Consider the following 16,631-nt stretch of genomic DNA (forward strand, 5'->3'; position numbering starts at 1 on the left):
GAACTTCTATCTATGAGTGTATGTTGATTGATTTTAAGGGTATTGATAGATATATCCATCCTGAGTGCCTTTCTAGCATATCAGTCCATCTTCAAGAAGAAAACAACAGTTATCCACTTAACACTTTTTAACGGTTTAGTTACGACGAATGAAATCAAAGATTGTTTTCAATTTAAAATGTGTCGCCTTTTGCCATCGACTTCAGTCTACTGATACAGATCAAAATAAACGTTTCATCAAACAGAAAACGAGAGAGTAGTTCATATCTAGGTTTAACTGATATCTGTGAGTTTGTGCAGATTGAATCCAGCATCGCTCAAAGTTTGTTGCCGTACAGCCGATGAAATAACAGCAGCAGACGCAAGGTTTCGCAGTAAAAATGGTCAATGACATTTTAATAAACACTGAAACAGATTTTAACGGTTGAACCGCCATACACAGATTATTTATGACACACAAAACGCCAAAGTTGTTTCTGTTTTTTCTCTTTTTACCACTTATTTACAATATACTGACGGTATGTACATAATATGTCCCCTGAAGGACGGATAACAAAATACTTTCTCTCCATTCGTTGTTTTCATCTGTCTGTGTTTTTCAAGGGCAAACAGGGGGAACATACTGTTATTTACAAGGACAACAACACACAAACATACAAGATATATATGCTGGTCACTGTAATACAGCATTTAATGGCAATAATAAAGAGTATTTTCCTTTTTTTTTTTTACTATAGCGAGACCTTATTTTTGACCATTCGAACAATCACTAAGATCTTCCGAAGCAAAGAGCGCTCCAAGGTCCCGTATTTCACAAGTAAAGTATTTGTCTCTTTATGCGTATTTTTTGAGCTGTATGGAGCTAAAGGAAATCAGAGAGGACGATACACACTTGTACACAAAGACAAAAGTAAACATCACAGTAAAAAAAGTTGAATATCTCAAACTTTTGCTTTGCTTTTTTGCTGCTCTATTATTTTTCTGAATGTCTTTTGAAACAAAGAAATAAAATGTTTTTCTTTTGCTTTGCATCTTTTGCTGGATGCTGCCGAGCTTCATGTTGTGCAAAAAAACAACAAAAAAACTGCTCATCTTCTCTGAGATGAGGCGTGGTGAAATCAAAGCCGGTCTCCTCTGCCTGGTCTTAAGTGATATCCATGTTTCCCAAATATGAATGATACCTCAGTAAAGTCCGAGTCTCTTTTCTGTTTCGATCAGTGGCCATATTATTTCACACTGCTTAGCTTATAAGCTGAAATATGATAATTTGAAACTTCTCACCAGGACGCTTGCTGCTCGCCAACAGGACCTTAACGCTGAGAGCACAGTACGACAGTCAACCTCACATATTAACGGCAGAGATGTGATGATGTTAACGGATGCAACACCCTGAGAACATGGCACCATGGACTCTTCCACACACACACAAACAAAAATTACATTTAAAATGATGAAATAAAGTGAGGAAAGCTTCCAAACGTCCATTGTGACAGAACTAAAAACAGATTGGGATGCATAGAATTATTTTTGAGGCAGAGGAAGCAAAATGGTGGCTGTGATTGACCAGGAGGTGGTGCTCTGCTGCTTTTTTCTTTTTTCAAAAAATCCTTGGACAGAAGCTGAAGACGTTCAGTATTAGTGAACAAAGAAATGATACAAAGAGAAAAAGGATGTAATACATAAAACCAGTGCAGTGTGTGTATGAAAGTTTTTTTTTTTCTTTCAGTTTAGCCACAGGTGCTGGGATTTTACCGACACGGGACAGAAGTTGCAGCGGGAAATGCAAAAAGATGTAAGAAAACGAAGGGCAAATAATTCACAGACGATTCGACAACACTTTGGCGACTTGTAACCCTGTTGGCGCTGGGACACACACACAATATGAGACGGTTCAGAGAGCCTCCGCTGTCCTTCTGCTCTGAATGATGTGTCCTTTACGTCTTGGTTCGGTCCAATCCCGTCTTTAAGTCTCATTTGTTTTAATTGATTGTCTTTAGAGTCATCAACCAGTTGAACCAGAAAAAAAAGCCAGCAAGATTAGAGGGAAATAAATCTTTCCGTTTGATTTCTGGTGGATTGTCTTCTATTTTGTTACACTGATGTAAGGAGCAGATTCGTCGGTTCCTTACCTTACCTGTCATCCCATGACGTCTTCATGTCTCTCTACCTTCATTGTCTGTGTTCAAATTACGATCTCCATTTAAACAATGGAGTCCCAGTCAAAGTCGTCCTGGATGTCGTCTGCGGCGAGCATGCGTCTCACCTGAAAGTGTCCTGGAGGCAGCGCATGTTGCTGCTGCTGGCTCAGCTGGCTGTGATGACCTGGACATGGACAAAGATGGGAGTGAGACTGAGTTCTGATAAATACTGTGCTACTCAGATTTCTGGTCTATATATAATATCTAATGTGGTGACATAATTACTGAACATGGCAGCTGAGTGATTTCAATGAGTCACTGATGCAATTTTAAAGCAGACAAGAAAGTCCTGAACGTAACGTAATCCAACAGGCAAATGTATTTTCATCAGGGTTTTTAAACGTAAAGTAAGTAAATGAAAGTTCAGAAAGGTGAGGATTCAACTACACAAAACTATTTTACACTTTACTGTGTCTTTGCATTATGTGAACTGTGCGTATCTTTATCTTAAAAGGATATCCAGAGTTATCCGAGTTACAACAGAACCATGTAAAATATAGAAAATTGTGCTGTTGCCCAAAGATAAACAGTCTTTTATTCAACTGCAGTCATGTGGAGATAGTTGTCAATCGAGACTGGCCAAAATTACGTTTGGACAAACCAACAAAAAGTGAGGAGAAATGTTTGACTTCTATGATAAAAAGAAACCAGTCAGACTATAAACAGTGCCCTGCACACTCTACAGCGGAAACCGCCAACATAATAGCTGGTGCCCTGGAGGATAATTCGTCATCAGACGTAGCCAATGGGCTCAGAGTCTGGCAGATGCAAAAAGATACCACAGTAACCATAGCATTTAATTCATTGGTTTTATTCTCGTTTTCCCAAACCAAAATTTAAAAAGTCTTTAAATCTTTAAAAGTGTATTTTTTCCTAAAAAACTCACAATCAAAACAACGAGTTGTCTTTAAGAGGTAATCTATCGATGGAAATAAGTTGTTACACAGACATTGGTTAGTACCAATTAGCCTGTAAAACATCTGGATGATGTCCCTGTTTCTATGGAGGAGCTGCCAAGTTTGAAAAAGTCCAAGTAAGATCAGGTTCCAGTGTTTGTCTCATACTATAGGTTATAAGTTTCAGCCTCTGCTAAATCAAATTTGATTACATATAAAATCATTCTCCTGTGAGTCCCTGACTTAATGAAAGTGCAGCACTAAATGACAGTTTCTTATGTTCACTGTGTGGGCTTTAGTGGCATCTAGTGGTAAAGCTGCTTATTGCAACAAAGTCTTCCCCTCCCTCAGCAGGAGAAACTCCAGTGGCCTTCAGATAACATACAAATGTGGAGGTCCCAGTGGAGGTGTAACATGGTGGACTCTGCAGAAGAAGGAGTCATTCCCTCTGCAGATTAGAAGCACATCACATTCTCTATATGACGGCTCCTCCCAACCTGTTAGCAGAGATGGGGGAGTTACCTGTCATGGTCGGGGCCGTGTTGCTCATAGGAGGCATGTGGGGGTATCCTGGTGGAGGGCCCATCAGAGAGGAAATGTTCTGTCTCGAGTCCATGTACATGTTCCCTGTGGGAGAACAGATAAAAGGGCAATGACTAACTGTCAGATTCGTATCCCGACATTCTCACATGCGTATGTGTCTTCGCGGAACGCAAGCTGTTATCATGTGCACACACATACACACACATGTACTGGCATCTCATGCTTAGCCGCAGCCAGTCGGCATGGCTGGTGTTCAGGGAAAAAACATTTATAATAGTTGAATATATATTTATTCTATATAATGATCTTATCAAAACACAGCCTTGTGTGAGCTCAGTGAAACATTGATATCGAGGGAATTTATATAAAGAGAGTTGATCTCATCCTGAAATTCTTTTTTCTTTCCTTTGCTTCCCGTTTTTCTTCATTTATCCCAAAACTGATAATATGATGTTATTTCTGACAGTGAAAGTTGAACTTTAAGTTCCTTCACAATATCTACTTTTGCTTTTTCTGTGTATGTTTACCTTTGGAGCCCAGGAAAGCTTTTGCAGAGCAGGAAGATGTTAGAGAAAGAGAGTGAACAGTTTCACTTCCGCCTTTAATCTGCATGAGGCAGTGAAGCTTAACGCCAACTATAAATTACACCATGCTTCATGTGTACTTCTGCATCTGAAGTTCAGAAAACAAAGATTCTGAGGACAATTTCAACTTGTTGAATTCTGTCTACCAGGCTGATGACATGACTGCTGTACTTCCTGACTGTTTTTAATGATGTCCTTATTTTCCAAGTCCTTTAAATCGCGTGCACTGTGACTTTAAACCCTTCTTTCGGTGCAGGGATTTTAAACAACCTCTTACAAGCGCAATATAAGTCTGTGGAATAAACCTGCTACACTTGCACATATTATCTTGGCATATTAATTCTACTAACTTCAGTTATTGTGGTGATGGAACAGTACACTGACCTGTGCTGATGTGTTGGCTATGTTGGTTGTGTTGCCCGTGCTGATTGTGCTGACTGGCCTTTGGGTGCATGGCCCCGTGCGGCTGAGCCGGGTGCTGCGGCGCCCCTGCTGTTGTCGGGTGTTGGACCTGAGCTTGTGGGTGGGTGGCGCCCTGAGGGGGGATAACCCCCGTGGCCGTGAAGAACTGGTTGATGGAGGAGCACAGATCGGCCATCTGGGCGGCGTCCAGCGACCAGTTGTTGAGCTCGGCCTGCCGCATGCTCTCCTTCAAACCTGACTCAGACAGACAGACGAGGCGGGGATGGACAGATGCTCACTGTTTTTAATCTTGAACCAAATGCTCTCAGTAACACGTTACTGTCCTCATGTGCAGCTCCAGTGTCTTTGGAACATTTGGAATATCAACATTTTTTACTTATTTTAATCGTTTCACAAGTTCATCTTTGTAGCCACAAAGGATACTAAATAAAATACAGTAAATTTCAAGCTCCCATTTTCTGTGGCTGTACAATCACAAGAAAAATAAAACTGTAGACGTCTGTGAGTTTGAATTGTGCTTCCTTAGCTTCCAGGATATAAAATGTTATGTTTGGTAAATCCTCCTTTTCGTGTTTATTCTTGTGTCAATAGAGAACCATCAAAGTACGAATTTCATTACTGTACAAATAAAGACTCTTAAATCTTAAATTGAATATTGTTACATTTACATTAGTTTTACTTGCTTCTCTGAATGGACTTGATAATAATGTAGAGAAAATGAATATTTTTACATCTTGAAAAAGACTCTCACTATTTTACAGTACGTAAATCCTGAATCTAGCAGTACGTGAATATCCTGTCAACTGTCTGTTCACATTTTACACATCTTAATGTCAAGACCCCGACTCTAGCTTCATGTGGCTGTGTTTTGTGTTGGGGAGCAACAGACGCTCCGGTCCTGCTCTTTGGAGGTGAACCAAAGGCGGCGGAGGATGGTATTACGGCAGCGCGAGGGAGGTCAAGCGCAGCCAGAGGAGTAAGAGAGAGAGAGGCAGTGGCCGCCTGCGTGTCATAAGACCGTCCGTCATTATCCCTCGTGTGTGGATGTTGCCGGCTTTGTGCGCTGACCGTGATAAGAGGCTGTTACTGAGCTGGGGCCTAATTGGATTATGCACATCATACAATTGGTAGAGAGGGTGTGTGTGTGTGTGTGTGTGTGTGTGTGTGTGTGTGTGTGTGTGTGAGAGAGAGAGAGAGACACAGTAACAGACTGTGGCAACCTCTCCGATGGAGGATAATGACTTTTATTGGGCCAATACTAATACAACAGAGGATACTCTAATGTGCCTCGAGGGCGAGTTGATATGAAAGTGTAGAGATCAATCAGAACGGTTTAATCAAAAATGCTGATCGGCACCATGAGCATTTATCTGTTCTCACTGAGCAGACGCAGCTTCATCAATGTGCTTTGCCATTCACACTTCATGGTGTGCGTGTGCATACGTGCGTGTTACCTTGAAACGGGGAGAGGTCAACGTCAGCCCAGTTGTAGCTGGTTGCAATTCGGCAGCTCTCCTTCAGCCAGTCCAGGTTGGGATACCAGTCTGGGATATCGGCAGCACGCGCACGCATGCACATGCACACGTGCAAACACACGCGCACACACACGCACACACACACACACACAGGCGACATTGGATAAACTTAAAAAACATTTTCCGTCAGAAAAGCAACAGTGTATTAATTCTTAAACTGTTTCTCTTACTGTGTAACTTTACACCAACTATCTAATCATTCTTAAAACAGCTCCACAAATAATAGTAGATGACCATAGAGTGTGACATTGCCTCGGCCAAATATACATGAGCTAAACTTAAAGGTGTAAACTGCAGGACGTGTATGATCTGGTGCCATTTCTTTGGACGACTTCGCACACAGAACAAAAAAGATTCAATCACTGTCTCTATATCCCTGCAAAAATGTGTAGTACAGGCTGAATCTTTTATTGTTAAGTGTGCGAGTCCTCTGCTTTGTTGTGCTGACCACTGCACTGGAAAAGAATGAAAAAAAAAGGACAGTTTAACCCATGCATACCATTGTTTCTTTGGTAACATTAAAATGAATGGGGGCACTGTGTTTTTACATCTATGTTTTCACTTATTTGATTTGTCCACAGGGTTACTGAAAAGGACTGAATCAATCTGCACCACACTTGGTGGAGGGAAAGCGCAACGATCAGGGGAGCATCCATTAAGTTGTGGTGCAGACTTGGTTCAATGTGTAAGATTGTTTGGTCTTATTCACTGTTTCTCTTCTTTTAGCTTCTTCCTCTACTTCAATTATTACAAAGTGGACACGGTTTTTAAAACTCTTTACATATTTATAAAAAAGATAATAAAACTTTCTGAAGCCAATCTATTATGACTCGAAATTATTCATTTTAAATGAGTATTTGACTCTTTTATTTGGGTTTTGGACTGTTATTGTGCAAATAAAGATTTCTATGAGCCACAAAAAGGAAAGAATTTAAGTTTGTGGTTATGAAGTAGTAAAAAGTTATTACATTCTTAATGGAAAAGGAATATTTCTAATAAACTGTGACATCCACTGAACCTTTTTACCTCCTCCAGTTGGATGTGTCATTCTGAGAGCAGGATGAGGCAGAAGAGCAGGAGGTTCGTTCTGACTCACTGTGTCTTTTCTCGAGGGTTTTTGTGATTTAATGTAGTTTGAGACCAGACATACGTGTCGGGGGTTTCTCCTGGTCAAAGATTGTGTAGCATGTCACACACATCGCCAGACAGTTGTGTACTATGAACTCACAACTTCATGCACAACTCCCAATTAAACAACAGCAGGTGATGCGACGACTTGAAGTCAACATTTAGTGTTTAAAATAAAATGGAAACTGCACCCAATGTTTGGACGTTTCATAGACAGGGATAAGACTGATAATTGAGAAAATAATGGCAGATTAATAAATAATCAAAATACTTATTTGTTGCATCTCTGCAGTGCAGTAAGAAAACATCTGCATTTGTATAATACATATAATAAATAATATATTTGATATATTTTACAAATGTATTATTTAGTTTCATTTTATATTTAAGTATTTAATAAATGTATATGTGACTCCTCTGTTTAAACTGGATGTATCAGTTTATACATGTTTTGCTAACTTGATCTTGTAGTTGATGATTTTTCTCACTATGCTGTCTCGAAATTGAAATGTCAGTGAAACCATGATAATTAGCATTAGTTGACTAATCGATTCTTCATTAAAATAAGAGCAGCGCAACAATGTCAAATAAGCGGAAACTAGTACTAATAAACGTTAAATTTGCCTTAGTTCAGCCAACAACCACAGGGTGGTGCTACTCATCACAAACAAAAACTACAGCCAGAGCTCTGCCTCTGAAAAAATAGAGAGGAAGAGGAGGAGGAAATGCTTTTCATGGCCCTCCCCGCCACAGACTAAACAACAATACGTTTTAAGACTGTGGATCAGAGACAGAGGGATTGCTTTGATTCATCCTCAGCTTGGTGGAGGGGAATACTAACCAAGATAAATAATGTCTGGATAGTCCTTTTCTCTGGCCTGAGAGCTGTGTTGCAGAGGCACAGGGGAGGGAGAGAGAGGAAAAACAAAGACCAGGAGTACGAGGCAGAAAAGCCTCGTGGAAGCTTTGGAGATGCCTGTTTTCTTTTCTTTTTTCTTTTTTTTTTTTATCAGCCCAGCCGCATGGTATCAAATGCTCTGGCACCTTGTAGAAGAAAAAGTATAATATAAATGCAGCAGGTCTGTGCAGAGACAGTCTCAGTCTGATGTGTTAGGTGAATTGTATTTACGCCAACATGGCTTTGGGAGTGTGGAGAAGCAGAATCATTGTTTGGTGCTACGCTGCTATATGTATATATATATATGTATATATATATATATATATATATATATATATATATATATATATATATATATATACATACATATATATGAAACATGAACCTACACTGCACTCAATCAGAGTGGGGAAAAACTGGAAAACCTCTTGTTCTTAGGACTTGGGAGCATTGGTGGATTCTCACTGCTCATCCTGTAGTCACACCACATCAATCCAGAGGTAGTTTAACTTTAAAATGATCATCGTTCATGTAAAATTTGTAGAAACTCTTCATCAAGTTAAATGCCGAGTTGTGGCCGACAAGAACAAATCTGGAAGTGAATGAGGGTAACTGTCATTGTTTCCGAACGTGTCCACTTTGATTACCCATATACAACAAGGCTTACCAGAGTTTTCAGAATAAAACAAGGCGTTTCCACACATCTCTGTTTTAGGTGCTTGAAAACTCTAGAGTAGTGTGGACTGCAGGCGTCAACCTAGCAACAGTAATGCATTCTAACTTTAACTAAAACATAGTAGTGTGAATGTAGCATATGGTGTGAGTGGTAAAAGCCATTCACCACAACAAAGTCAAGGAGGAAATATGTCCTCCATTTGAAACTATTTAAAAATGATGGTGATTTCTTCATCATCAAATAACTCACATGTTCCAGAGCAAGTCTGAATTCTGAATGATAGTGTGGAGAATAATGTTGTGATTATCATTTTCATGTCACTGTGATTGCACAAGTTCGTCTTTGAGTTGTGTGATTTGCTCATAGCTGATTCATTCAGGGTCACTCATTGTGCACTGCTGTCTGCCACTCTGCCTTTCTTGTTGCAGTATGCTACCAGCAGGTGTCACCACCCTCAGGAATGTTTAACTCCGACACATGGGCAACAGGGCACACGCTCCCTGACTCAGTTCTCACCTGTTGTGGGGCAGGTCTGTCCAGTGTGGCTCTGGTGGGAGAGAGATGGGTGCTGCAGGGAATGTGCGGGGTGCTGTTGGTGCTGCCCGTGTGGACTGTGTGCCTGGTGCTGGCCGTGGGTGGAGTGAGGGGAGAGGTGCTGCTGAGGGTGGTGAGGGTGGTGGGGGTGGTGCAACGCTTGGCCGTGGTTGTTTTGGTGGTGGTGACCACCGCTGCTTCCCGCGCCGGGGGAGTGCTGGTAAGAGCAGGCGGTCCGGGCCTGCTGGCTGGAGTCCCCGGGCATTCCCATCAAACCTGCCGGACGAGAACAAAAGATAACCAACGTTACAGTTTGTGACAAGGTGAAAGAAATGTTGGAAATCTGGGAAAATGATGAACTTAAGATATTTGACTTCTTCTTTTTCCTCAGACATACTCACACCTACTAATATTCACTCAACCTGTGTACAGCTGCTTGTACTCATGCTGCTTTCAGACATGCACGGAACTCAAGTCTTTCTCCTGAAATTTTTCCAGGGGGGGGGGGGGGCGCTCCAGACATTCTCTGGAGTTTCTCTTGCCAGCCCTCTAGTAAAATGTCTGAATGAGCCCATGTGAGAAAACAGCACAGAAATGTCTGGAAATGTCCAAGTTGATGACATAAACACAAAACTGAAAGAAACCAAAAGAATGCAAATATCTCAGTATGGAAAAGAGATGTCTTATATGTGTAGAAGACACTGACGAAGATTTCAACTTGGAAAGACATTGAGATTCAAGGGCTTTTGGTGATAAGGGCCAGTGCATTAAACATAATCATGTGATTTACGTAGTGGAATTTGTCGTGTCCTGCCTCCTGCTTGCTCTATCCAGATGCAACCTCTCCCCTGAATGTCTTTCCCGTTGTTGTGAACGCGTCTGACCTGGACAATCTCGATCTTCATATGTGAAAGGCAAAGTTCATGTCTGACAATGGATTCAAATTGATGTCTTTTGTGGTTTAGTTCCTGGTGCTTATTAATACCCTGATTATTAAATATTTTAAGCATAATTTGAATGCCCATGGTTTGTATGCATGTGTCCTCAGAGCAGGAAAGGCTGGAACATTTTACAGGTTTGCAGGTTTTCTTTACTGCACAGATTGACACTTCTTTTATCGTACATACAGGATATGACAGCATTCAAATCTGTTTGAGGTTGGAACTTCTTTTGTGTGAAGATTGCAGATTCTAAGAAAAAAAAAACCTCTTCAAAGGGAATAGTCAAGAAAGTGAAAGTGTAGGATGAAATGAACAGGGCTGATAAATCATGTCGGGATAAAGCGGGATAATAGTCTTAAGGAGGCTTGTTAAAGAATTAAGTTGAAATCCATTACTAACCACAACATTGGTAGAGAGCCAAACACAAAGTAGCTGACTTGTCTCAACCTTTTTATTCTTGTTACGACTGAGAGAACTGTGAGACCTTTGAATTCTCAGTGAGTAACAACTAAGATAATCACTTTCAAAACACCAACATACCTGAGACTTATCCTCCAATAAGAAGCTCCGGCTGCTCTCTGAAAATTTTTACTTTCTTGTACTCAGTACCTGCACCTTTAAATAACGTGTCTACGTGTGCTTCATCATCCAGCTGCCTGTCCTGATCTGTCGTTCTGAAACCTGCTGGACTCGGAGTCTATCTCAGTCCTTTTCACTGGATCTCAGAACAACATCCCTCCTGCCTTCCAGCTTCAGTCTATACATTGTTGGAAGTTAGATGATAAATTTCTCAAAACCTCTGTGCAGAATTTCTAAAGGCTCATAACACGCACACCCCAAAAGTGAACTTTTCATCACAGATGCAGGAAGCTGCCTCTGAATCTTGTTACATTTCCGGACGATGCACCACTGCTGCGTCTCCCTCTGACACACAGTTTAACCATGGCTGTGCTTTTACGTTTGTACATTAGATATGTTATCTCTTTGTTTGTAAGCAAGATTACGCAAAAACTAGGTGGGTTAACACAAGACTTGGTGGAAGGATGTGGTTTGAGTCGGAGAAGAACTCATTCAACTTTGTTATGGATCCAGGTCAGGGGTCTTTGTGTTTTGCAACATTTTCCTTGTTTTCCCAGCGAATTAGAAACTAGGGAAAGATCTATAAATGCACCAGTATCCCTAAAATTGGGTTTCTCAAAACTGGGATATGGGCTTATTCAGGATACTTAAATAGGGATATGACATTTACATTCTTAAACACCAAAATGGGATACTTCATAAACCAGATAATAACCGGGATACTGCACATGTAAATGCAGTCTGTGTGAAACTTAGTGCAGTATGATTGAATCTAAGGGAACTGTTGGGCCTTGGTGGAAGTATGCACTCTGCTAAGTTGATGATTCTTAAAAATACTTCAGTGTTGAACAGTCTGAAGGTGAAATATAAAGACAGAGATGATTTTGAAGTGTGGCCAGCAGAGTGCACTGTCCTTAGAAACATCATTTATCTTCTGTCACTGCATTTGTTCTGATGCTGTTGTTCTAACTGAGTCTTGTGATCATCTGCTGTTTGGTGACTTATCGCTGAGAGTCAGGAACAGTGCTGTTCAGATCTGTTTAAAGATCAGTGAAGTGAAACCGAGGAACTCCGGCTCTTTTCGTGACCAACAAACCATAAGGAAATCAATGAGCACAGTGAGTCTCTGTGAGCACAGTGACATTTTCACTGCTGCCACCAGGGAGCTGTTACACTTTTACCTGCTTGTGCAAGTATTGTTTTTTTTCCAACTCTTTTATTTCCTGTGTTATATGTGTTATACAAATCAGTGCTTTACGAACCAGACTGGCGCTCTACAAAGCATATATCCGTGTCTCCTTATGACACTTTAAGTTCACTAGATTTTTATTTGGATCTGCACCAAATTACACACACTCATAAATATTACTCCATCAAACATGTTAGAAAAACACCCTATCAAACAACACAGTTATAAAAGATTTGTGGATCTGTCGCAGAGGGTGGCCGAGACGTCACACACAAGCACATTAACCGAAAAATGAAAATGCCAAAGAGCAGACAACTGCAAAAGCCACACAACGTAAGTGAGCGGCAATGGATGTCAACAACGAGAGTTAGCAGAGTTACTTTCTTATTCAAGTCAGTCACCTCTTAAAACTTGATGCTTGTGTATTTGAGGTGTTAAGCTGCAGGTGGATTGGAGCGCCCAAAAAGGAAAAACGCACCTGTACCTCCTCAAATAGACAAGCATCAAGTTTTAAGTGGTAACTGACTTGTCAAGGTTTTCACCAACGACTGCATCATGAAAAATAGTAACTCTCCTCCATTCCATCTTCCACATCTGTTGTCTGTTTTAGTTTTAGTGTAATCCTGCTAAAAAAAACAAACAAACTAAGAAATGGAGGTAAAAATCCTCCCTAGCTATTGTGTTATCTATTAACTGAATGTCTATTACTAGTTTTTTGTGTCTTGTTACTGTTGTACTCTCTTTAATCAATAATAATTAAAATGTGAGGGCTGCTTTTGATTTTAATGTGGCATCAGGGAAAGTAGAGTTTCATTATTAAAGCTGAATTGAAAAATAATGTTTCAAGACTATTTCAACTCCTAATTTATTCATGTATTGTTTATTCTTATTGTCTCTGTTGCTCGACCGGTGATTAATGAGGATGAAGCAGAACAAGGACCTGGCAGAAAATGACTGCACCCCCACCTGAGTCAGTTACAGTTTGGTGTGTGGTCGTCGACGTGTTCTCCGAGGAGACAATGGGCTCTGCTGTCTGGGTGACTCACTGTGACTCAAATTCTCAAATACAATGACTGCAGACACTGTTTCCTGCTAAGCGTCACACATCACGGGCCCTTTCAAGCATCTGCTAAATCCATTTCTTCTTCTTTTTCTTAGTAGGTCTCTGTGTTGCCTGTTTTTTTGTCTTTTAACAAGCTGTTCTCATTGTCTTTTTCTGCGTGCGCCCCTGACCACAAATTGAAGGGGACCCTGCAGAGCTCAACAGAGTGCGTGAGTGTCTTCAACTGCAGGACCTGCGTGGACGTGTACAGGGGAAGAAGACAGCGAGAGAGGGAAGGCGATAGGAGGATGGTGGGGGGTCCAAGTGGGAGGAGGCCTGGTGACCTGAAAGCTTCAGAAAGCAATTAGCGAGATGCTTCACAAACTTTAGAAGCAATCTAATTAGCTGCTATCAAAGCTGCAGAAACCCTTTGCTCTGCTCGACTGCAGATGTGTTGGAGTTTTTTCCTCCTTCTGTTGAATTCTTGCTCCTAATTGCCTTTACTCATTTGACTGAGCGAGTCGTAAAATGCAGATATGCGGAACAACAAGATTGTTTGTTTATTAAAATACAATAGAGTAGGAGTAGTGCTCGGTGGAGGTTAATACTGGAATGTATTCGCCGCTAGAAAGCGGGTTAATTCTTCTCCGTTTCAATAGCAGCTTAAGCTTGACAGTTAATTATGCGCATAAAACCTGACAGAGGTTTTTATGAGTGTCAGTACAGATGTACACGTAAACAGAACACACTAATCCACGTGCATGAGTGAGAGTTGACACCCACCTTGCTGTGAGAAGGACTGCTCGAAGACGCACTTGTAAAGACTGCGGAACGAAGCGCTGAGGTCCTCGAAGTCCGAGAAGCAGAGCGGCTTGTCTCGCGTCTCTGGGACGGGCAGGCCGTACTGGGGCTGTGGGGGAGGAGGGGGAGGTGGCGGTGGCTGGGTGGGCGGCTGGAGGCTCAGAGACTGGGATGAAGGCTCCGAGTGGGAACTCACCTTAAAGACAGACAGAGAGCAGGGAGAGGCAGTACAATGACACAGATTAGAAGATGTAAGGAAAAACAACTGTGGCAGTGTAAGGTTGTAAAACACAGTCTCATAGATAGTATCATAAATTGTTATGCAGTGTTTTGGCATTTGAAAAATGTTGATACTTAGATTTCCTTTTATTCTATTTTATCCTCTGATTAGTTTCTGTTAAAACAGCCACTATGCTCTCTCTTTACCTGACACTGGTTTTTATCATTCAGAGTTTTGCTCCGACAATGCCACTCAAATTAGCTTGTTTTTGTCGTTTTGAACAGGACATAACATAAACAGAACCTTTTACCGCTTTGGACTGGTGATGCAAGAGATGTAAACATTAATCCTTAATGACGTTTTAAGTCCTGTGTATGATCCTTAACTTGTTCACTTAATCAGGTCGGCCTACGTCAAGTCCTGTACCAGTAACAGTTCAGTTGAACCATGAAGCAGCAAACAATTTAAAATCCTCCAACTTCACTGCAAGAAGACATGAACATACGGCGAGGAGTGAGAGGCCACTGATGTCAACAGTGGAGTGGGCTGCTGCCTGTCAGTCAGCACACGGGGAAACTACTTTAAGTGCTTCTACAAACTGAATCTAAATTGAGAAACCTGGATTTGAACTGGGAGAACAGTGCTGTAAAACAGACCAAAAAATAAATAAATAAAGTCAGAATAGTGCCTTTCAAATCAAAATTAAATATTCCTTCAAATCATTTCTGGATGTAGTCAATGATGATTATACCAAACTCAGTTTCAGGCAGTTAAAATGGAATCCTCCTCTGGTGCTCATTTCTTTTCATATAAACATAAAAACAAAAATATAGCCCTTGAAATTTCTATCACATATTGTGGATGCAGCCTGTCTTCCTCCACCCTCAATCATCTCATCCCAGCTGTCAGCCTCCTCACCATCCACCCAGCAAATACACGCAATTTGCTGTGATCAGCGTGCCTCCGCAAACATGAGCCAACTTAGCATGACACTTCCCCCACGCAGCTACCTCCACCCAACAATGGCAGCCTCTCCGTCAACTCGCTCGGTGCCTTTTGAGATTTCTGCCAGCGGTGCCACCGGTAATCACCGTCAGTCAGGAGGATATCACCTGCGCCAGGTAATGAGGCAGAACTAACCCCGATCCCGCCGGACTCGACCACAGATGATGTCTGAGACAATAGAGGAGAAGGGCGCGGGGGGTGGGTGCGGAGAAAGTGGTGCGGGCAGGAGGAAAACAAAAGATGGCCTCTAGAAATGGGAGGTTAACGAGATGAGATTGCGCTGACCTTTGCTAATGCAGGTGGGAGGTGAGCGGGGGAAAGTGATTGATGGTAAAAAGGTGAGCAGCTGTTACAAGGGAAATATAATGAAGATGGGGTTTCAGCAATTTGGACCAAACGATTTAGGATTGAGACTGGTCTTTAAAATGGTTTTTGTTTGGTTTAAAGGGACGATTAAAAACACAAAATAATCTTTAATGGCTACAATGGTTACCCACAATGGCCCGTGGGATCTTGAATGTACTGCATGAATTCAGTACATTCACTCAAGTATTGTACTAGACAATATAATTTTGAGATACTTGAGTATTTTCAATTTCTGCCAGTATAGGATTGATACTGAACCACACATCAGAGAGAAATACAATTTATATAGAAATGTTAAATTTTGGGGCCTGTTGTTTCAGATTCCAATCAGCAATTAGCAGTTCCAGGAAAAGAGATATTTCTCAACATATCAGATTTATATTGTGAGCATAACATGTTCCCCAAAACCTAGGCTCTAAACCACTGGACATAACCGTGGTAGTTAAAAGTATTTCATATTGACCTGTTCTGGAATTGTATTAATATTGGGAATCTAATAATTTCAGACACTAACACCATGTCAAAGAGGCCATAATGAACATTTTTTGTAACTTAAGTAGGATTTTGAATACAGTACTTTTAACTACGATCAGCATTATTTTTAACTTGCTAGGCCTAATTCGGGCAATGTAAGCTCATGAATGATGGAACATGTTCACCAAGGTTAAATACTCGGTTTCTGCAAGTTTGAAGAACTTAATTTAAGACTTTTGAAAACCTCCTAAAGCCCAAGTATGAAAGATATGAAGTTATATCGGCACCACAGCCACATTTTCTTCATCTGTCGAACCTATGATAAACTATTTCTATTCTATAACTATTGTTATTCCAATATTTTGTTCTAAATCCAGCGTTCTCTTCATGGGACAGTTTATGTGCTAATAGATGGGTTTACTCCCCCCTCCATAAAAAGACCATTTATTATCATCTCACATACACACAGCTTGAGACTAATTAATTGTAACAGCCAAAGGTCCTTGTAGAGTAAAGGATGAGGAATCATTTCAACAGCCAGTGTAAAATCAGGCAAATTATGTCTGTGTGTATCTGTGGCCTGCCAAGTCTGGAGTGTGC

At 41.0% G+C, this 16,631-nt stretch overlaps 1 protein-coding gene across 4 annotated transcripts in view; it reads right to left on the reverse strand.

Annotated features, from left to right (window-relative positions):
- Positions 1 to 366: 366 nt before the first annotated feature.
- Positions 367 to 16,631, reverse strand: part of LOC109630620 (forkhead box protein J3-like) — a 57,278-nt gene continuing 41,013 nt past the window's right edge. For 3 of the 4 annotated variants that reach the window (XM_020088897.2, XM_020088898.2, XM_020088896.2), the window contains exons 8-13: positions 13,949 to 14,162; positions 9,397 to 9,690; positions 6,098 to 6,187; positions 4,605 to 4,877; positions 3,616 to 3,720; positions 367 to 2,321 (exon numbers count right to left, since the gene is read on the reverse strand). In XM_020088897.2, the coding sequence (XP_019944456.2) occupies positions 2,200 to 2,321; positions 3,616 to 3,720; positions 4,605 to 4,877; positions 6,098 to 6,187; positions 9,397 to 9,690; positions 13,949 to 14,162 (1,098 nt within the window). In that variant the 3' untranslated portion in view covers positions 367 to 2,199. The remainder of the gene's footprint in view (positions 2,322 to 3,615; positions 3,721 to 4,604; positions 4,878 to 6,097; positions 6,188 to 9,396; positions 9,691 to 13,948; positions 14,163 to 16,631) is intronic. The other variant, XM_020088899.2, reaches the window with a different exon arrangement.

This window comes from Paralichthys olivaceus, chromosome 6 (assembly GCF_024713975.1).
Source record: "Paralichthys olivaceus isolate ysfri-2021 chromosome 6, ASM2471397v2, whole genome shotgun sequence".
Taxonomy (NCBI): Eukaryota; Metazoa; Chordata; class Actinopteri; order Pleuronectiformes; family Paralichthyidae; genus Paralichthys; species Paralichthys olivaceus.